Below are 23,726 nucleotides of genomic sequence, written 5' to 3' on the forward strand. Positions count from 1 at the left end.
TTCTTATATATATTCAGAGACGGAGCCTTCACAGCCTTCTACGGTAGAGAATTCTACAGGTTCACCACCATCTGAGCAAAGATGTTTCTCCTCATCTCAGTTCTAAAAGGCCTATCCTATATCCTGAAACATGACCCCTTGTTCCAGATTCCCCAACCAGCAGAAACTACATCCCTGCATCCAGTCTACCCAGCCCCAACAGAATTGTATACATCTCAAAGAGATCTCCCTTCATTCTTCTAAATTCCAGTGAATGTGAATCTGTAATGGCTTGGGAGATTTTTCTTCAAGGTTCCATAGACTGTGGGAAACTTCACATTAGCATTCACACAATGAATAACTGCTTTAAAATTCTGCTGTAAAACCAAAGAATGTTCAATCTTTCAAGACAAGCTTTGACAGGTTTCTTACTATCACTACTTGCAATTAAAATTATTTTGATATCATCAGTGAGCTGTGAACTTCTGTTGTACAGTTTTCATGTAGCTGGTGGGAACACCAGAAATTAAGTTCATATGGTCAGGAAGACCTAAGTTATGCTGGGTCTTCTTGGCCGTTGGCTTTCGTAAATCTGGCAATTTCAGCCCAAGTGCTGTCATCCTCTGATTGAAACTGGCAGCACCAGCACAATATTGAAGTAGTGTAAACATATTGGCAGATTTAATAGCCTATTTCATTCAACCATCGTACTTATCCCTCTGGAATTAATTTTCACGACCACCTGCTGTTTCAGATGTTTAATACTGATTACTGAAGCAGATTGAAGGCAATCAGCACTTTTCTGAACTATAAATTCACCATGATGCAGAAAATTAAAGGTGTTTGATGATTTAAAAATATATTAATGAAGAATTATATATGGAGTAAATGTGAATTTAAAAGGAAGAAGTGTGGGAAAACATTCTTAGAACAGCTATCACAATGTGAATGTAAGAAACAGGATGTGTGCACTGTTCTCAAAATTAATCAATATTAATTCCATTCATCGCACTGCTGCAATTGAAACCCAATACTGCATTAAAACAATCACTCCATCATTAGAAGTAGTTTTGAATGTTGTAATTGGTTAAATTTATCAGCAAGGATCCATCAGACGTTTTTAGTGGATTATCCACTAACTAACCCAGACATAATGTCAATAATAAAACCTCATGCATAGTGGTTCAGCGTGATGGAAATTATCTTGCCTCCAGGACATGCCAAGTCAGGGCTTGCTACAATCGCAAACTGTCAATTTATTTCTCCTCCTATTTCTTTTCAGCCTCTTTGATATGAGTGTGCAACATCTGTTTCCAATGTGAAATTGTCATTCGTTACCAGTCTGAAATAATTTCAAGTCCGTAGATCATCAGGATAAAAAGTATCTTAATGGCCCAATCATTAATCACTCATTGTCAGAAATCTTGGGCAGGATTCTCCCAGCCCGGGGCCGGGCCGGAGAATCCCCGCGACCGGGCCACACCGCCCCGACGTCGGCACGCCATTCTCCGCTCTGCTGCGTACGCGGCTGGGCCGCCGATTCTCCGGCCTGGATGGGCCGAGCAGCCGCTCCAAAAAGGCAGAGTCCCGCCGGCACCGGCCACACCTGGTCGAAGCCGGTGGGAACTCTGCGCGCAGGGTCGGGGGGGCGGCCTGTGGGGGAGAGGGGGTGCTCCGTCCCCGGGGGTGGGCCTCCGATGGGGTCTGGCCCGCGATCGAGGCCCACCGATCGGCGGGCCGGCCTCTCACGCCCCGGGCCTATTTTCCTGCGCGCCGGCCCCTGAACCCCCCGCGCCATGTTATGTCGGGGCTGGCGCATTGAGGGTGGGCGCCGCGCATGCTCGGGTTTGCGCCGGCGCCACTGCGCATGCACAGGTTCCGGGGCGCCCAGTTGGCGCCGGGATGGGAGGCTGGAGCGGGGTGAACTGCTCCAGCGACGTGCTGGCCCGCTGTAGGGGCCAGCATCGGTACTCCCAGCAGCCTGTTCACGCCGTCGTGAAACGCGACGGCGTTTCCGACGGCGTGAACACTCTGCCCTTGTACTTTCAGAGTTGTATTTTCGTAGCTGAGTCAAATATCAGGATTTTCCCTTCAGGGGTGGAAAACAGAGGTTGCAAACAGGGTGCAAATCTGCGCTCATGGAGGAAACAGTCCCCAACCCCTCCATTGATTTTGAGAGGCTAGTCATCTTCAGGCGGGCTCTTGAAGTTAGAGGCCTTTATGCTTGAAAGAAGCACAGCATCAAGAATTGTTAGAGGACAGAAGGAGGCGCATCATGACTGCACTTATTCTCCAAATGAGCATCATGACTTAGTGCCATTTTTTTGCCGTTTCTGTAACCCTGCACGCTATTTCTATTCAAATGATCATCTAAAGCCCTCATTAAGGCTTCAATTGACCCTACCTCCACCACACTTCAAGTCAGTGCATTCCAGACCTGAATCCTGGGGAAAAAATATTTTTCACATCAAATTTGCTTTTTTCGCAAATCACTTGAAATCTCCGCCCTCTCACCCTCGATCCTTTTACGAGTGGAAACGGTTTCTCCCCATCTACTCTGTCCAGCCCTCTCATAATTTTGAACATCTCTATTAAATCTCCTTTTGTCCTTCTTCTCTCCAAGGAGAACTGTCTTAACCTCTCCAACTATCCTCATAGCTGAAGGCTCTCATCCCCAGAACCATTCTTGTAAACTCTTCTGCACTCTCTTCAATGTGTTCTGCATGCCATACTTATGGTGCTGCATCCAGAATTGTATACAATATTCCAGCTGTGGTCTAGCTAGTGTCGTGTACAATTTCAACATAACCTCCATGCCCCTATTAATAAAGCAGAGGATACTATGTGCTTTATTAACTGACCCCTCCACTTGTCCTACCAACTTCAATGACCTATGTACATATACTCTTCTGACTGTCCAAGACCATCCCGAACTCAGTCTCCAACAAGGCCATCTGCTCATCATGCTCCCCCACCGCCTCCTCCACCTTCTAATCACCAGGCCCTGAGCCTCCAATCTCTGCTCCACTCTCTCAGTCGCAACTCTGAACGGCTCCACCACCTTAGCCTCCTTCCTCTGCTGCTGGAATTTTCCATTTTAAAACTCCACCAGCTGCTCCGTCGACCACTGGGCGGGAAGTACTGCCCCCTTGTCCTCCGCCATCTTAACCTGTGGTGCATCATAAAACTGTCTTGTTCCAGCTGCTCTCTCTTTCTTGTGGCTCTTCTTGTCCTATGATCCATACACTGATCTCACCAGAGGAGTATTACCTTCCATGGGCACTCACTCACATTTTGCACCAAAAAGCCCCCACCCGGCCAACAAAATCCACATTGAGCGGGAGACACCAAATGTGTAACCACTCACCCCATGGCCACCACCGGAAGTCCCTTTAATAAATAGTCTTATTGTTATTCTTTAATGAGCGAGAGATTGGAGTTCTCACCGTTTCCGTAAACATTTCTCACTAATTTCCAAAAGTAAATACATCACACAAAACCAGTGTTTCAGGTTGGAACACTCCCGCATAACTTTAGTTACGACATACCTATTGCTTTCTAATATCAAAATAAACTTATAATTATCCTTGAAAAGTTTCATTTGAATTTAATATATACATTTGGATGTAACAGTGTCTACTTACCAATGACTTTAACAAAGTAAGCATCAGCATCAAAGTTATTTCGCAAAGCATGGATGGTGAACTCTGCAGTTTTCTTATTTTTGTTTAAGACAAGCAAATCCAGGATCCCCTATCATAAAAAAATTGCAACAGGGAATATTAATGTTATACTGATTATCCTTCAAAATAAAATTTTTTGGCCGTGATATTTTCCTAATTTCTTAGTAAATACTAATGCAGACACCATAAAGATTAAATGTGTCAATTAGAACTTTCATGACAAGGAAGATATAGGGCTGAATTTTATGGCCCTGTCATGGAGGGGGAGGGGCTGAAAACGTAGCGAGCCATTCAAAAGTTACTTGACTTTGGCGGGTGAGGAAAATCTCACCAGTGGAAAAATTCCACCCATAGTGTTCAAAATATACCGTAGAATATCCTGGTTAAAAAAAAAGATGGCATTCTCCAAAGCTTAATATGGCAGTCAACAGGAGGATTTGAACAATTTGTAAATTGGGCATTCCCAGGCAGCAAATGAAATTTGATGTAGGGAAGTGTGTTGCATGGGGATAAATAGTTTAGGAAGTTAGTATTACTTAATTGAAAGAAAATAATTTGTATAGAAAATGAATGATTCACAAATTGAAGTTGTTGCAATAATACCTGGTAGCAGGGATTGGAGCAAATGTGATGTTGGGATGAATTAAAAAGTCAGTTTTGAATTGAAATAATGGGGTTACTCTTTCCCATTTATGAATGATAGGTATGACTATACATGCAATACGGTATACAACTCTGATTTCCACTGTACATAAAGATATTGCACTTATTCAAAGGATATAGAAGAGAGTAGCCAGAACGATGGAGGGGCTGGAGGGATTGAATTAAACGTGATTGTGTAAATTGGATATGCTCTCACCAGAAGAGAGGTTGAGGGGTGATATTGCTGTTTTTTTTAGGATTCTAAGGTGATTAGAAAATGTGGACCATGCCAAACTGTGTCATCTTGTCCTGAACAGAGGACTTAGTGCGTGCTTCAAGGGGAAAAGTTCAAAACTAATCTGTGGAAACATTATTTCATTCAATGAACGGTCAATCTGTTGAGCAGGCTCCCAAGGGTGATGGTACTGTTTAATTCAAATGCAAAATAAGGCTATTTCTTTAAGCAAAGATTTTGGGATACATTATACGAGTAATTTGAGACGACATATGGAAAGTGTAGTATGCTTTGAACGAAACAGGTGACTTTGGATCCACAGTTCTCAAAGCTCGACACCGTTGGGGTTTTCCACATCAAATGTTTGCGTCTGCAGTAGACTAATTGATAAGAGTTGAATCGCTTTGATTAGCCAACAATTCCATTCTTATTGTGGAAAGGGACAATCAGTATGACAAAAGGGGAAATAAATAGACCCTTGGTCTTTATTTGTCTTGACTGTCCTATATTGCCAAAATTTAAAACTTTGTTGATCAAATCTGCATGAATATAATCTATTGCCCTTAATGCAGAAAAAATGTCCCAAATGTCCCTGGGCTGTTCAGCACAGGGCTAAATCGCTGGCTTTGAAAGCAGACCAAGGCAGGCCAGCAGCACGGTTCAATTCCCATAACAGCCTCCCCGAACAGGCGCCGGAATGTGGCGACGAGGGGCTTTTCACAGTAACTTCATTGAAGCCTACTTGTGACAATAAGCAATTTTCATTTTCATTTCATTTTCAGGTACTTTGTAGGAGTGATATCAGAAAATAAATTGACAAAGCCAAAAAAGGAGATATTAGGACAGATGACTGACTTGACAAAAAAGGTAGGTTTTGAAGAGTGTCTTAAAAGATGAAACATGCAAACATACTTTTAAACTTTTCACAGAAAGAATGTAAAGAATATTGTGAAGAATTAAGTAGCAAGAGTTAATATTTTGTGTCTGACTGTTAAACTGAATAATTAAGTTTTGCAGTTTGCAGGAAAAAGAGCTGGTGTGTGTGTGTGTTTCTAGAGAGCTGCAGGTTTTTAGTTTCAGTTTAAAAAGCAGTGGGTGTGTGTCTGTGTGTGTCCAGAGGGCTGCAAGAAGAAAGCAAGGTGCTGGAGCTGAAATCAACCAAGCTAATATATCTCTGCCATTCTACAGAAAATATATATATCCTTTAACCTGATGTGATTTTATTTAAAGGTGTTAAGTCTCTTGGAAGTTTGAAGGAACATTTTAAGGAATTATTTACTGTTGCAATATTTTCTGAGTTATCTTTGAAGGGGTGCTAAGAGATCCAATGTTTATTTAAGATGTTAAGTTGAGCTCATGGAATAAACAGTGTTTTGTGTTTAAAAACCCACGTGTCCATAATTGTAATCCCACACCTAGGAAAAAAGCCGTGTGCTCGGAAAAGCAACACATCCATTGAAGGGAGAGGTTAGTTGAACTCCATGATACATTTTGAGGTTCGGAAAATGCCTCCCCATAACATCATATTGCCAGGTTATGGCATTAAATAGGTAGTTGAAGCAGTCAAATATTAATAAAAGGCATGGCAAGTGGTTTGGTAGTTAAAGGTTTATTATGGGTTATTCACAATTATTGTTGAAGCTCAAGAACTGCAACTGCAGCAACGGATGTGATGAATCGAGGCACTGTACTTCTTAGTCTACACACAAGGCAATCAGTCTAAGTACTTAGTGCCCTTGCCGCACCAATCTCCAGGGTTAGAAAGGCAATGCGGGTGAAACCTCTTGAGAGAAACAAGGATGCAGTTTGTAATGATTGTGCTCAATTATGAAGTATGATCTATCTGCTATTTCTGTGGCATTTTTAACTCAAAGTACAGTTTTAACCTGAGTGCCATTTATGTGTAGAAGCTGGTTTGCTTAAATCTGCTCACACAGCAAATACTCATTTTTAATGATATTTTACTTCATATCTAGGATTCTGATATCCTCATGTGCTTAAATGTTGCTACCATATTTTACCATGACATTAGTAATTCACCAGGTTTAAGAGAAATATCCTCACATATAGAAGAGTTAATATAACTTACAGATACCCAAGATTTGCAAGACGCACAAGGATAAGTTTTATACCTGAAGGGTCAATTGTCTTGTCTATTCCTGATGTGCTACATATCTCCACTGTTCTTCATTTTTGCCTCAGTGAATAAATTTATTCAGTTGCAACATGTAAAAATAAATTAAGCTTTTTAAAAACGTCTTCTGAAAATTATATCCCCTTTTCCTCTTCCGTATCAACTAATACAACCAACCTTCAATGAATCTGAAAGTGTGCATGATCAGGCTATCCCACTGACATTGTTACAATGTCAATGGTGCTACCGTTACCACCAAATAATATATCTGAATAGCATAGGAAGGAATCCCAAACAGTAACTTCTTTCTGTAAGTTATCCAGCGGAGTTCAGCCAAAAGGACCCTCTCTGAGGAGATCTGACAATATCTGCAAGTTGAGACTGAGCGCAAAATTTTATGGTGCCCTGCCTGTGGTTGTGGAGGACCGTAGAATTTCAAAGATGGCCTTCCCACTGCCTAGACAGGACTGCAACATTCCAGGGATGGAGAAGGCAGAGGCCGGTCTGGCTGCTCCTTCCCCAGTTGAGGCCCTCAAGTGGGTAACTAATGACCACACAATGACCGTATCCTGTCTGACCTCAATTTTGAGGTTGGTGGAAGAAGTTCAGGAGCAGAGGTGGGGGAAGCCCGGCAAGTCACTCTGCTCGAGCCTTGGGTACAAATTAGGAGGCACCAATTACCCCCACATCCGACTCGGAGGTGGGACATCCTTCTGAATCAATACTGTTAAATGACTGCAGGGCAGTCAGGGTCAACAGGGCTGGGTTCCCAGTTGACCAATGCTGTTCCCAGTGCCTAGGTCAATGCTGGGTGGTCCTTCTGGTTTCATTCCTTTCTGTTGAAGCCTCCCTAACAGCACTGTGATGTATCTACACCACTAGGACGACAGGGGTTCAAAAAGGCAGTTCACCACCATCTTGTCAAGGGCAATTAGGGATGGGTAAAAATGATGGCCTAGCCAGCAACGCGCACATCCCGTAAAGAAAATTAATAAATTTATTTTATTTTTGGGAGGTGGCACGTGCCTACAGCGCTGAGGACCCGGGTTCAATCCCGGACCAAGGTCACTGTCCTTGTGGAGTTTGCACATTCTCCCCATGTCAGCGTGGGTTTCTCCCCATTGTTGCGGGTGTTTCACCCCCACAACCCAAAGATGTGAAGGTTAGGTGGATTGGTCACACTAAATTGCTCCTTAATTGGAAAAATAAATAATTGGGTACTGTAATGTGAGAGTACATTTGAGAAATGGGTGTTTATAAATGGGTGTGTATATAAGTATCTGTCGTGAGAGTACCTTTAAGAAACGGGTGTTTATTACTGCAGTGATGTCAGAGAGTGGGTGGAGCTGGGCTGTGTCAGCTTTTTACTTTCATTTTAGGCTGTTTGCTGCAGGGTGTGTTTTAGTTTCGTTTTCAGAGCTGGATAGCTGCAGTCACAGCCAGAAGGCGCATGAATCTCTCTCTCTAATCTAAAGACTGTAAATCGATCCTGGTGATTTAAAACTAATAACAGTAGTGACTTTAACCTGATTGCTTCTGGTAAAAGGTGTTTTAAGTCGTATGGATGTTAAAAGGAAAGCTTAAAGGATTACTTTGTGTTGTATTCTTTGGGGGTTGTATTTGAATTGATGGTTGCTCAGATGTTCACTGTATGTTTCAAAAAGGTTAACTTGAGTTCATAGAATAAACATTGTTTTGCTTTAAAAAATACTTTTCCATTTCTGCTGTACCACACCTGAAGAGTGGGTTGTGTGCTCCCCATACCACAACCTATTAAAAGTTGTGGGTCAGGTGAACTCCATGATACACTTTGGGGTTCTCTAAACCCTGGCCCATAACAGTACTCTAAATTTAAAAAAAAAAATTTTTTTTAAAAGTCAGGTGCATGATGGAATACTCTCCATTTGCCTTGCTGAGTGCTACTCCAACAACACTGAAAAAGCTTTACACAGTCCACGACAAAGCCGCCAACTTGATAGGCATCCTTTCCACAAACATTCACTCCCTCCATCATTGATGAACAGTGGCAGCAGTGTGTACCATCTACAAGATGCACTGAAGGAACTCATGAAGACTGCTGAGGCAGCACCTTTCAAACACACAACTACGACCATCTAAAAGGACAAGGGCAGAAGACAAATGGGAACACCACCACCTGCAAGTTTTCCTCCAAGCTATTCACCATCCTAATTTGGAAATATATAGCTGTTCCTTTAATGCCACGGAGTCAAAATCCTGCAACACCCTTCCAAACAGCACCCTTCCTAACAACACAGTCTATCGCGATTGCTGCAGTTCAAGAAGATCTCACCACCATCCTCTCAAGGGCAATAAATGATGGCCTAGCCAGAGATGCCTACATCCTGTAAATTAATAAACTTACATACACATGTCCATGATTCCACTCCGCTATTGACCACTGTCATAATTTTAGATGATTTATTTTGACAGGCCAGTTTAAAAAAACAATAAAGTGTTTTGAATAAAACAATTTTTTAATTTGACAACACTGGGAAGATAATTTGGTTTCCCCAGTTCTCTCCTCCAACATCCGCCTCACAGCATTGCCTCTCATTTTTTTCCCTTGAAAGCTGTATTACAATATTGCATCACATGGTGTAAATAACCTCAGAGCAGACAAAGGAGACTGAAGCTAAAATTAATTCTGTCTTCATCGATATCCAAAACTCTGTACTCGCTAACAAGGGGCACAAGATAGCAATGCTTTGCAGAAACCATGGCTAATCTTTCTTCTTCCCAGCCCTGGATTCCAAATCCACGGCCATGGGCAGCACACTCGCATAGTGATTAACACTATGGCTTCACAGCGCCAGGATCCCAGGTTTGCTTCCCGGCTTGGGCAACTGTCTGTGCGGAGTTTGCACGTTCTCCCCGTGTCTGCGTGGGTTTCTTCCGGGTACTCAGATTTCCTCCCACAAGTCCCGAAAGACGTGCTATTAGGTAATTTGGACATTCTGAATTCTCCCTCGGTGTACCCGGACAGGCACTGGAATGTGGTGACTAGGGGCTTTTCACAGTAACATCGTTGCAGTGTTAATGTAAGCCTACTTGTGACAATAAAGATTATTGTAAGATTATTATCTAGAAGGACAAGGGAAGCAGATAAATGGGATCACCATCACCTGGAAGTTCCTCTTCAAGTCACTCACCACCCTGACTTGGAAATATATTTCCATTCCTTCACAGTCCCTGCGTCAAAATCCTGGAAATCCCTCCCTAACAGCACTGTGGGTGTACCTATCTTACATGGACTGCAGTGGTTCAAGGCAACAGCTTACCACAACCTTCCCAAGGACAATTAAGGTAGGGAATAAAAGCTGATCGAGCCAACAGCACCCGAATCCCTTGAATGTACAAAAGAATTCCATCTTACCACCCCACCCGAGATCTATAAAATCAGTACAGGCTAGGAATTAAATCTGAAAACCTCCATCTGTAGGAATTATCATTCTCACATTATTTATATGCACCAAACATTCAGTTATAAGTACAGTTTCCCAATACCAATAGCTGTAAAAAGTTGGATACGGAATTCAAATTAGTAAATGTAAAAGATAATTAGCATTATGCTGAACTTACATCTTCATAAATGTCAAAGAAGGTTGCCACAACAGCATTCTTAATTTGGTTTAAATCAGACAGCTCCCAAAGAACCTTGAACATTCGGCCCACAGCCTTGCAGCTTGCGTCATTGCATGGAACATTTTCCAGTAGAAAAGCTTGCTTGTTGCTGCAAAGAGAAATTTAAGACAGAATTGCTTAAAGATCACAACATGCAAATTCATAATTGATGGCAGAAATATTGGGGGTGATTTGACTTTTGCCGATTGTTTTTAAAAGGGCAATATTGCATCTGCCACCTGCCATACATCCCGCCTGATTTTAAATTCCATTGAAACGAATGGAAAAAATAATCAGGCAAGGTGTAGAATGCAATATTATCTGTTCAATATTGTCACCAGTAATTAAAATGACCCTCACTAATATACAAATTGTATTGAGGAATTCTGTTAGCATCTCTCATCATTTGAACTACTTCATGTCAACATCAAGTAGTCAGAAGTTAACACCCTTTACTGTGCTGAACACAGAAGTGGGGGGCTACTTCAAATTTGAAATTTTCTTCATTCCCACATCAGCCATCCTGAGCTCTTTGCTGCTGACTTCGTTCGTGTTACTGAATTCAAGGTAACTTTGTGTCAGGGTTCATGCCACCAGGACCTCATTTTAGACGACTCAAACCATTTCATATGTACTTAAGCAACATTAAAAGCCCTCACGTCATTAATCTGGACTGGATTTAATTCAGTTCTGAGTTAAAAGGTCACCCCCAAGATTCCATGGCTAACAAATAATGTACTAGGATTCATACATGGAAACAAGAAATTGTTTTGTAATCTTATTGCAGTTCACTTTGCATGGGTAATATTTTTGTGCACGAGTCTAAAATAATTTGTTTGCGACTCGGACTATAAAACATTAAAACTGTCCACAGCTGGCTGTGAAGCTCGATGGATCAGAAATGTATTTCCAGCAAGACATTTTCTTTCTAGGTTGTTATTTGTGCTGCTGAAAACCGTTTGAAAACCTTTCTGATATAGCAGGAGGTGTAGGCAACTTTGTCAGTCTATCATATTTTCAAACTCAACTTTTTTTTTTTTTAAACATCACTTGCAAATCACGAACATTTTCCAAAAAGAACAAACAGCATTCCAGGAAAGCAGACTGAAAGAAGCAGTACTGTCTTATACATGCAACCTACTGCACTTCTTCAGACAAATAACAACCCATCTGTTTTTAATCACCCAAGCTTTCAAAATGCCAATGCACTCCCAGTGAAGCATTGCAGATTACTTTTACTTCCTTTCAGATAAAACCATTTATCCAAAAAAAGAAATGTCCCAAAATCTGTAATTCCCTGAAAATCTAACTTGATTATTACAGCCCTCCTGACCTTTCATTTATTTCTTGTCAGGAATTATCATTTTGTATCACGAGGCTGAGCAAAAAAAAATCTCATCACAGATAAGCAGATCACTAGGAGGGGGTCCAAACCTTTTAATTGCTTCTGAAACACATTTTGGAGGAACTAACTATAATCACACACCATCTGGCTTTTTCAATTCTATCAGTGACAACTCGGAGGTACAGGATGATGTCACACAGTATGCCTAATAATTAAAGTGTTTGGCCTATAATTACAAACACTGTTATTAACCCTTCATAGATTCTTGATGTCCACATACGATTAGAACTTGTACTACATGCAACATTCTAGCCTGCAAATTTTCAATAATATTTTTAACAGAATACACATTAGACTCCAAATACTGGTTACTTAAAATGAGTGGAATTAAGCTGTTACATGACATGCACCACATCTACATTAAAAAAAGTTTCAATTTCCACTGCAGTTCACACACCAACATCTTGCTAAAATAAGAACCATTTGACTTGCTCTCAGACTTGTGCCAGCTACTCTTAACATTCTTCAGCGAGTGGAAGATGGTGTCCTGGGCAGTGCATTCACTTTTCTTTTACTGAGGTTGCCTGGAATTTAATACAGACCTCCCCAACAGCATTACACATATTGGGACCATGATAAGTTCAGAAATGAAAATGCAAATTGAGGACCAATTTCCGATTTTAACAGCTTAATTTGGGAAAAGGCCAGAAAACATAAAGATGAAATTATTATCTTAAGTAAAAAAATGTTTTTCATTTTAATCAAAAGATGGCTTAGGGATGACATTCAGTGTGAGCATCAAGGTTCTCTGCTATGTAACAATGACAACTAAATTTGTGACAATTTACAACATTAGCCTCTTCTCTGAAGTTTCTTTGTGCAGTCTAACTAAATGTCAACTGGGCCTGAGCACAGGTGGCCGAGGCCGTGAGCCCCACTGAGAGAATCGGGCAGCAATGCTGAAAGAAGCTGCACAACCTCCTCAGGATGGCCCGGGTGAGTCATCACCTCCATGCCCCTGGCATCACCCCTGTCCTCGCACACCCTGGGAACCCAATATGTTGTGATGTCCCTATGGCACGTGAGTCACCCTTCCCGCACTATCTGGTGGGCACCACACACATGCAGTGGTACATCAGGTGGAGGTAGGAATCCCTGTTGGCCGGAAGGTCCGAGGGCTGCCCGACCCCAGGGACTAGCTGCCGTCCAGGCAGATCTATTGCATCTAATCTGGAAAGGGCAGTCCCATTGATGTTGGAGATACAGGCGGAGAGTCGGGGACTACATGAAGGGGTTTCAGCAACCATCCAGCACCTGCAGGGGCAGTTTGAGAAGGAGTCAATCTCTTGCAGAAGCAGGAGGAGTTGCCACCCAGGCCAACACTGCACGGGTGGAGAGGTGGAGTCCATAGTGGGAGCCTTGAATGCAAAGATTCAGGCCATGGGTCAGGGTGTCCAAGGCCTGGGGTACAGTGCGCGGTGGTAGCTGAGGCACAGGATGGGGCAGCCATGTACCAAGGCCACTTGAAAATTGCTGCAGCACCCTATTGTGTGGCCCAGTCACAACGGGGCATTGGCTGCGGGTGTCGAGAGCATTGACCTGGCGATGGCTGCCCTGAACCAGTCCCAGAGGAACCTGGCACGGTCCTAGAGTGACATGGCTCAGTCCAAAAGGGACGTGGCACAGTCCAAAAGGGACTTGGTACAGTCCCTGTGCTCCATGATCGTTGGCATGTAGACCCTGGTCCAGACGAGAGCGGGACTCCAGGACTGGCAACGCCAGGTGACAGCGGAGCCACAGAACTCACTCCAGCCGCCCCCCCGGCCCAAGGAGTAAGGGCCGTCGGACACCCAGAGGAAGGTGGTGGTAATGGGACCTTTGTCGGTAACTCCTGCAGAGGGGGCACCGGAATACTGCAGTTCCTTGGAATCCCCAACCTGTCCCTAGTACATCCAGAAGGCTGTGGGCAGAACATAGTGGCACCACACCACCTGTGACACCTAGAAGACTGCCTGGCCCACCTGTGCCCGGTCTCTCCAGAGAACAGCCAGCAAAAGTGATCCTGGTCACAGGGTGGATTATGTGGCAGGCCACCTCCACTTTTGATGTACTGCCTGTGTGTGTGTGTGGGTGGGTGGGGGGGGGGGGGCACCAAGAAGGAGCGTGAGGACCCTCAAAGTTAGAAAGTGAGACACCAGTTAGGTTGGCATAGGTGCACCACATAGGATAGCATTAGGGGCTAGGGTACAGTTACTGTACATAGTACTGTCACCACTAAAGACATGGGACGGGATTCTCCGCAATTAGCGCGATGTCCGCCGACCAGCGCCAAAAACGGCGCGAATCGGTCCGGCATCGCGCCGCCCCAAAGGTGCGGAATTCTCCGCATCTTGGGGGGCCGAGCCCTCACCTGGAGGGGCTAGGCCCGCGCCAGACTGATTTCCGCCCCGCCAGCTGGCAGGAAAGGTCTTTGGTGCCCTGTGCACGGAGGTCTGGGAGATTCGAAAAAGCTCCCCACTCAGCACCTGGAAGGATCCCGTGGCAGAAAGGTTTAAGCGTCCCTCACCTTGACGGCTACCGGGAATGGGTGTCCTCCCCCATACCCCTGTGGTTCTAGATGCGCCACGATCTGGCACAGATGTCGCATGGTCTCCCTGCTCAGCTGCAGCCCTCACCGGCATGCCCGGACAGGCAGGTCCTTGCACGACAGGCACTGCTGGTATACTCGAGGTCTGAATCAACACCTCCTTCCCACCTCCCCTCAGCCTGTTAGGCTCTTCATCGTCACCGGCCGACGCCTGCTACTTTGGGGCAGGCTCCTGTTCTACAGGGTGCTCCCCAAGCAGCTCCTGCTCACGTAGCCTCAGTGCATCAGCCAGGGCTGTGGTGGTCAGGCAGATGTCATTCACACCCGGTTGCATAACAAGATCCATTTTCTGCAGGGGGTAAAGGGGCAGACATGTTTGCATAGTGAGTACTCCCGTGCCCAACCAGGTTCAACGGGCTACACCTGGACCTGGCCTGCACTGCAGCCCCTGTACTGATATGTCCCCCTCCTGATCCTAGCCCCATCCCCTAGCCGTTTCCCCTGACACTCTGCCATCCGCACTGCATCCCTGGCCCCGCCGATGCCCATCACCCGGAGGCCTCCTGCCCTCCACCCGTTTCTGCTAGGGCAGGTGTGGAATGCATCACTGCCATCGAGGCACAGGAGCATGACAATCTGTTAGGCGCCCTGCTCTGTCTTCGATTTCCGGCTGCTGTCCAATCGCAATTCACGATTCCAGCATTGAACAAGCACAAAAAACTACTCCAGGGAATTTGATTTTTGAATTTCTTTTACTTGTCAAATTTCTGTAGGCCTTAATTTTTGAGGAACAATTTTGATACACTTTAAGTTAAGACTGTTGACAGGTCCTGTCCATTGTGCATTTGGTCTTGGGCATCTTTTTCAGGGTGGATTCTTTATTCTTCCACTCTCACACCAGTTTTCCATGAACACAGAATTCCCTCACTGAAGCACAGTTATTTGAGGAGTTGGCAAATGTTACGATTTTTAGCTTGAAACCAAAATGACAGGGTGGCATGGTGGCCAGCACTGCTTCCTCACAGTACCAGAGACCCTGGTTCAATTTCAGCCTTGGATGATTGTCTCTGTGGAGCTTGCACATTCTCCCAGTGTCTGTGTGGGTTTCCTTCGGGTACTTGGTTTCCTCCCAGTCAAAAGATGTGTACGCATGTCCCAAGATGTGCAGGTTACGGGGACAGGGTGGGGGAATGGGTCTAGGTAGGGCGCAGACTCATTGGGTCGAATGGCCTCCTTCTGCACTGAAGGGATGCTATGACAGTTCTATGACGTACTGCATTTATTTTGTGCATTCAGCTTCATGTGTCATTCACCATTCAGGGCCTGCTGCATGAGCATGCCTTAAACCTGTGCATATCTTCGAAACACAACCCATATCGCCAGTTTGATTCCTTGAACTCAATTATAAGTCAGATAAAAGATTAGTGGTCGAAAAATTAAGGCAGAATATGAATGCAAATACATCACGTCGGGGCTGAAACGGGGACCTATACACGGACTTTATGTAAAAATATGAAGTTTGGGTTAACGGTGTGTATTCGGCAGTTCAAAAGGCATTTGATAAAGTACTACATGTTACCTTCTGGTGCGTTGCAATGATTGAGCCAGTGCACCAAAGAAAGTCTAGTTCATGACTAGTTACGATTTATTAAATTACAATAAAGTGGTTAGAAAACAATACTAATACTACTAACAAACTGTAAAAACTGTTAACAACTAGAATATGAGAGCTAATACAAAACACAACTGTCCACGACGGCTCCTCACTCAGACTCCTGAAGGTTGCAGTGTCATGTGGTGTAGTTCTATTGCCACATGCCGGTTGGAGATCTAACATATTAATATACAGAATTGCTTATGCATATCATTACACTACAAAATAAACTTGTTCATAAAATTGATGCCCATGGGACTACTATCTATTTGATATATTAAAGAACTAATACATACTTTACAACAAAAATATTCTCCTTTAATGCACACAAAATCAAAGGAAATATTCCAACAGTGGCTAACTAAATAAATCAAGGATTGTATTGGATCAAAGGAAGAGGTGTAAGTTGGCAAAAAAATAGTAATCATGGGAATTGGAAGCATTTTAGAATGCTGTCAAGGAGGACCAAGAAAATGATTCCAAAAGGGAAAAGAGAAGATGAGAACAAAGTAAAGTTGCCACAGTCCAGGTGACCAGAGGTTGCTTTCCCCTTTTGGGGGGGCGGGGGGAAGAGAGAGAGAGAGAGAGAGAGAGAGAGAGAGAGAGAGAGAGAGAAGAGAGAGCTAACTGGTGGTGATTTAACCTGAGGGTCATCACACGTCGGGCGAGGGGCAAGGTTGAGAAGATGGGCCTTCATGAATAACCTTAGCTGGTATGGGAATTGAACCTGCACTTTTGGATGCACCTAGCAGAATAGATAAGTGGATTGTGGTATATTTAGTTTTACAGAAAGTTTTTCATGAGGTCACACAGAAGAGGTTGGTAAACGAAATTAGAGCACATGGAATGGGGGAAATATACTGGTGTGGATTGAGAACTGGTTAATGGACAGAAAACACAGTACAAATACATGGATCATTATCAGGTTGGCAGGCTGTGACTCGTGAGGTACTACAAGAATCAGTGCTTGGGCCCCAGTTATTCATAATCTATATCAATTATTTGAATTTGGGAATAAAGTTAATATTTCCAAGTTTGCAGATGACACAAAACTAGGTGGAAGCATGAGTTGTGAGGAGGATCTAAAGATGCTTCAAGGGGATTTGGAGAGGCTCAGCGAGTCGGCAGATGGAATACAACTTCCAAAATGTGTGGTTATCTACTTTGGGAGGAAGAACAGAAAGGCAGAGTATTTCTTAAATGGTGAGAGGATGAGAAGTGTTAAACTTCAAAGGAACATGGGTGTCCTTGTGCACAAGTCACTGAAAGCTAACATGCAGGTACAACAAACAATTAATTAGGCAAATGGTATATCAGCCTTTTTTTGCAAGGGGATGGGAGTTTAGGAATAAAGATCATGGAATTTACAGAGCAGGAGGAAGCCATTCGGCCCATCGAGTCTGCACCGGCCCTTGGAAAGGGCACCCTACAACCAAACCACACCATCCCCGTAACCCCACCTAACCTTTTTTGGACACTAAGGGCAATTTAGCACAGCCAATCCACCTAACCCTGCACATCTTTAGAATGTGGGAGGAAACCGGATCACACAGAGAAAACCCACGCAGACATGGGGAGAACGTGCAGACTCCGCAGACAGTGACCCAAGCCGGGAATCAAACTTGGGACCCTGGTGCTGTGAAACCATAGTGCTAACCACTATGCTACCGTGCTGTCCGAACTGCAATTATATAAAGCCTTGGTGAGACCTCACCTGGAGTCGTGTGTGCAGTTTTGGCCTCTATAGGCAAAGAAAGCCAGGCTTGCTATAGAGCGAGTGCACCAAAAATTCACCAAACTAATCCCTGGGATGGAGCGATTGTCTTATGTTAAGGTACAACTGATGATCAATGCCAAGCTGTGCAAATTCAAAAGGAAAAATTGAAACAGCTGCCAAAATGTTTTTTTTTGCAATTTGTATATTGAGGGAAGGTCCTGAAATAAGGAAATGATGCCTCCGAACAACTGTGGTGATTTTATATCAAAGAAAACTTTTGTCAGGGCCACGAAGAATCCAGCAATTGTTTGTCGAGTCAAACAGAAAGTAACTTTATTTGAAACAATATGTAGAAAGTACCAGTACTTCACTACTGGTTCCCTCTCTAGCCTGTTACCACACTGGCCAGCTGTATTTAGACAGCAGAACTGCAAATGCTTGCCCTGCCCACCACCTCATTGGGGAGCTCATATTCCCCAAGGATCATGGGGTAACCAATTGTCCCAGCCAATCGGATCCGGGCAGGTTATAACAGAAACGTTATTGAAAAGTTTAAAAAAATTACACTTAAGCACAAGAGTGGCTTCACACAGTAAACAGTATTTTTAAAAATCTTAACTTAAACTACCCTCTGAGCTAACCTTCTCCTTTTCGGTTTTGCAACAATCCTTACAGATTTTAAATCTGTAGAGTTACAATAATTTTTACCACACAGTACCCTTTTTCTCTTGGGGTGTCCTTCTCCTGAGGCTGATAGCGACTGGTTCTCCATGTCTGGCCTTCTTCATACGGTCTTCTGGGAAATCTGACCAGTTATCCTGCTGTCTTCTGGGAGATCCAAGCAGCCATCCCCTCGCACAGGTTTCAGTGTTTTCTTAAAAGCGTTCCCTCCCTTTGATCTCCCTGGTTCATCCAGTCTCTTCAGACATGCTTTCTTACCAGAATTGATTAAGCTCCTTTCTTTGTTTCAGCTCTTTTCAAGACAAACCAAGTTTGTCTTGGTTCATTAACATATCAAAACCATTTCTTATTGTTGATTTAGAGCTTTGCAGGCACCAACTAATCTTCCCCCCTGGTTTACCCTCTTTTCTGGTATTTCATTTGCGTCTTCTACTGTGAAGACACTTTATGGGCAGGATTTACCGCAGACCCTCGGTGTGTTTCACAGTGGCGGCAGGTGGCCCGCCATTTGCTGGTGGCAGGGCTTCCTGTTGACTGCAACCCACACCACTGGGAAATCCACAGTGGGGGTGCGTTGTCGAAGTACCGGAAGATCCCGCCAGGATGAAAGACTGGAAAGTTCCAGCCAAGATATCTGTTGAGCATCTTTGCCATTTCGTCATTCCCCTTTATCTGCTTCGAAAGGGTAGTTATTCTCCTCATTTTTATATCCTGGTAAGAGCTCTTACAATCTGTTTTTATATTTCGGGCTAGTTTACTCTGTAAGGGCCCTTCCGGTTTATTCCCTTAGTTCCCCTTTCTATTATTTTTTGCTATTACATTTTTGATCCATGGATGTTTAATGGACCTGTGACTTTAAGGCAAAGCAGTTTGTCCTTTAATTTACAGAGAAGGATGCAGAAGGCTGTGCTGTTTCAGGCCGACTTGCTGACTTCAGAGATGACTCAGTTAAATTGATTTGGCTAATGGCTAATGAATTGGCCCAAAAGGCTGTGTTCTGCCTAGTAAGAGCTTTAAGGGTTGGTTTTGGTTTCAGTTTAACTCTCGCTGCTCAGACGAAAGACTGGTGTCCTTTCCTCTCTCTGCTTTTCCCAAAAAGGCTGTGTTTCTGAACTGGCAGGGTGCCTGGATGAATCTATGTACAGGAGAACTGATCAAGTCTCTATCCAGAAAAGGCAGAGGCCTGATAGTAAACCACGAACTGAAAGCAGAGTTTGATGTGAAGCAAGCCGAGGACTTTGGTCAACCCATGTGCTGAGGAAAGGGTGCTAAAGAACCACCAAGAGAAGCAGACTCTTATCTTTTCATCTTAATCCTTATTATTTTCAGCCTTTCCCCCCATCTGTGTTTGTGTGGGTGGAGGGTGGGACAGTTAAAAGGTGCAGGACATCAGCTTGTTATCCCATTATATTTACTGCATAATCATTATTCCTGCTACAAATAAACAGTAATTGTGTTTCAACTTACAAACCTGGTGACTGTAATTATTGGACAGCCAAGGGCCAAAAACCTCGGGTATTTTCATAAGAATTATTGGTTAGTTCACTTGTGTTGTGACTCCGGGACGAGTGGGGCTGGAATTGACCGCTCACTTGCCCAGGGTGTGGTAAGGAGCTGGTTTGCACAGTGGGCTAAATAGCTGGCTTGTAATGCAGAACAAGGCCAGCAGCGCGGGTTCAATTCCCGTACCAGCCTCCCCGAACTGGCGCCGAATGTGGCGACTAGGGGCTTTTCACAGTAACTTCATCGAAGCTTACTTGTGACAATAAGCGATTATTATTATTATTATTATTATTATTAATAACAATTTTCATAATTTTTTGCCCCATGGTAAACCTTTTGGGGCTCTCTGCCAGGTTTTAAAACACTCCAAATCATAATTTGTACTATTATCCATTGCAATATTATAAGGCTCTTCTTTTAATTTAGTGCTATCCTTAACTTCCTTCGTAAGCCATGGATGGATCTTGCTGAGGTTTTAGTTTTTAATGGAATGTATTTTTGTTAAACATTTTGAATTGTTTCTTGAAACATTTTCCAGTGTTTATTTATCGTCATGCCTTTTAGGCTATTTAACCGATAATCCGTAGCCAACTTTCCCATCTCTATGATTCGGGTCATGGCTTTAATTAGAACATTATTAGAGTATATGTCACATTGTTAAGGTTTTGTTTTAAAAAATAGTATTATTGAAAATTATGTTTTCAAGCAGCCAGCTCCAGCATTGCTCCCCCCCCCCCCAAAATACCCACCTCAGTTGTCAGGAGATTCAAGGAGAGGAGCCGGAGATTCAAGGAGGGCGAGAGGAGCCGGAGATTCAAGGAGGGCGAGAAGAGCCGGAGATTCAAGGAGAGGAGCCGGAGATTCAAGGAGAGGAGCCGGAGATTCAAGGAGGGCGAGAGGAGCCGGAGATTCAATGAGAGGAGCCGGAGATTCAAGGAGAGGAGCTGGAGATTCAAGGAGAGGAGCCGGAGATTCAAGGAGGGCGAGAGGAGCCGGAGATTCAAGGAGGGTGAGAGGAGCCGGAGATTCAAGGAGGGCGAGAGGAGCCGGAGATTCAAAGAGGGCAGGAGAAGCCGGAGATTCAAGGAGGGCGGGAGGAGCCGGAGATTCAAGGAGGGCGGGAGGAGCCGGAGATTCAAGGAGGGTGACAGGATGCGGAGATTCAAGGAGGAGCCGGAGATTCAAGGAGGGCGGAGCATCGGAGAGGTGAGACTCGGGGATTCCACTGAAGCAGAAAAAAAATTGGCATCACAGGACATCTGTTATCTAATTGGCTGTTAGGGAATTTGTGCTAAAATGCACCCAGTATTTGGAATAGCACAAATAGAGACAAATGGGTATGATTTGGTGGGGATTACTAAAACATCGTTGCAGGAGGACCAGGTCTGGGAGTTAAATGTCCAAGGGTACTCAGTATTCTGAAAGGATAGCCAGGATGGAACAGGAGGCAAGGTTGATTTATTGGTTGAAGATGGCATCAAGGCTGTATTAGGAAATGATATTGCCAATAAGGGCCAAAATGTTGAACCGATCTGGGTGGAAATAAAAAAACGAGGGAAGAAAACTCCTTTGTAGGAGAAATTTGCAGACCCCCGAGCAATACTTCCAAAGTGGGGCACAGTATATACCAAGAAATAATGAGGGCTTGTGAGAAGGACCCAACGGTAATTATGAGTGATTTTAATATGCATATTACCTGGATTAATCTAATTGGCAAGAGTAGCCTCGAGGGCGATTTCATAGTGTATGAGGCATTGTTTCCTGGAGCAATATGGAGCCAACCAGGGAGCAGGTCATTTTATTAATGAAGAAAGTTTGCAAAATAGTCCTGTCGTTAAGGATTAAAGGAGTGATCACAGCATGCTAGAATTTAAAATTCAGATTGAGTGAAAGAAGACAGTGACATTTTAGAGTTTTAGCATTGGGCAGAGGTAATTATACAGGCCTGAGGAAAGAGTTGCCCCAATTACACTGGGGACAGATAAAAATTGAGTGTAGGACAGTTGAGGAACAATGGCAGATGTTCAGGGAGATATTAAATACCTCTCAATTAAAGTACATCCCTGAGAGGAAACGGAATTGTAAAAGCAAGAAAAACGTTCCATGGCTAAACAAGGAAGTCAAGGAAGGCATAGAGGCAAAACCTGGGGAATACAATACTTACTAGTGGTAAGCTGGAGGATTGAGAAAACTTTAAGGTTCAGCAAAAAGCTACTAAAAATCAAATCAAAAGAGCTAATATAAACTATGAAAGAAAACTAGCAGAAAACTTAAACACTGATACCAAAAGCTTCTATATGCATATAAAGAGGCAGAAAATAGCTAAAGTAAATGTTGGCCATTTCGAATTCTGTGTTCCTCCAACTCTTCCAGTTAATGCAGTAATATTCTTCTCCCTTAATTCCAATGGATTACTATTCATCTCCTGCTTGCATTCATGTGGGCACACCTATTGTGCTCCCCATTCAATTTTACCTGGATGTTTTCTCCCCTTTGACTTGCACTCTTTCTGCACCTTTTCAGGTTGATATTCGTTTCCTACACCCTCTAGCTTAACAATGTTCTTCAAGCACCTGAGACAATTGTTTCTAGCTTCTCGTTCATTCTGACCTCCTCCTAAAACATTGCTGTTGACTTTTTTTTTTACTTCCAAAGTACCATTTGTGTCTCCTTCTGCTTACCCAAAACAAAGGTGCCAGCCTCAAATTCAAAACTCCTGGTTTCCCTCTATTCCTGCTGAAAATCACTGCTAAGTTTCTCTCACTATGCTCCCTCAAAGCCACTCCTAACCTTTTTCTGCTGACCTGATTCTGGATTTTACCAGCCATAAGGATACAGGATGGGTGGCAAAAGGTCTCATAAAATGGACAAAGATGGCATAGGGAGGGGAGCCCAATGTCTTCCCACTGCCATGGAATATTCTCAGGGATGGGCACCTGAGCGTTGTGGCCTCCCACCAACCACAGGCAGGCAGCCAATTAAATCAATAAAGTGGCCACTTAAGGGTTACTTCCCCTCACTGCCAGTAGCTTACCAGCATCAGGAGGGGTCAAGGCAGGTTTGAAGACTGCCTTGCAAATAAGCCATGGCAGCCCCTGAGCAGACAGGGAAGGGAATGGGTGGGGCCCTTCTATATGGTCACTCCATGTCCACAAATGGGCCCCCTGGTAAACATTCCGGCCCCTGTGGCACTGCTGCTAAGGGTGAACCCCACCCCCTCTGCCTGCCTTGTTTGATACATGTTTTTAAAATTGCTTTGCCTTGGAGGGTGCCTCAGCTTGGATGCTCCCTTTTCTTCTTCCGAAAACCACAAAAGCAGCTACCTATCCCAGTGGCGCTGCTAGCTGATTGGGCCAGCCGCTCTGTGGCAGGCGCTGGGCTCAGTTGGACCTGCGGTGCTCAGTCCCAGAGGCAGTCTCTTTCTTGGTTAGTGGCAGTAAAACACATCACACGGTCTCACTGCCTGCCCACGTAGGGTCAGATTCCACTTTCAGTTTTAGCGGTAGGACTGCCTAGCCTTGTGGAAGAATTCCAGTGATTGTAGTGCAAATTCTGTTTTTTACTACTAATTCTCACCTATAATATGGAGCACCAAAACTCCTTGAAACAAATCATTTAAAATAACTTCAGGATGAGAACCAGTTTTGAAGAGCATAAGGTCCAGTGTACACTGATTTCCAACTGTAAATGTGTACATCCTGGAACCGCAAAACATGGATGCATGATGTTAAATGCAGAAGTTAGGCATGTGTGTAGGTGTTGGGATGCGATGACACCCAGCTCAGCATAAGTGCTTTATGATTGAATAATATGTCAGCACTCAGGAACCAGGCACACACATCAAGAATAACTACATGGGTGAGTTGAGAATGGGTCACTAACCTAGCATGAGTTAATAGGCAAGACAAGTACACATGGAGTTGG

General features: G+C 43.9%; 1 protein-coding gene across 1 annotated transcript in view; it reads right to left on the reverse strand.

The window, feature by feature from the left end:
• The window catches only part of itfg1 (integrin alpha FG-GAP repeat containing 1), a 425,532-nt gene that overhangs the window by 162,485 nt on the left and 239,321 nt on the right, over positions 1–23,726 (reverse strand). The window contains exons 11-12 of the mRNA XM_072518195.1: positions 10,274–10,424; positions 3,624–3,732 (exon numbers count right to left, since the gene is read on the reverse strand). Of these exons, the coding sequence (XP_072374296.1) occupies positions 3,624–3,732; positions 10,274–10,424 (260 nt within the window). The remainder of the gene's footprint in view (positions 1–3,623; positions 3,733–10,273; positions 10,425–23,726) is intronic.

This window comes from Scyliorhinus torazame, chromosome 10 (assembly GCF_047496885.1).
Source record: "Scyliorhinus torazame isolate Kashiwa2021f chromosome 10, sScyTor2.1, whole genome shotgun sequence".
Classification (NCBI taxonomy): domain Eukaryota; kingdom Metazoa; phylum Chordata; class Chondrichthyes; order Carcharhiniformes; family Scyliorhinidae; genus Scyliorhinus; species Scyliorhinus torazame.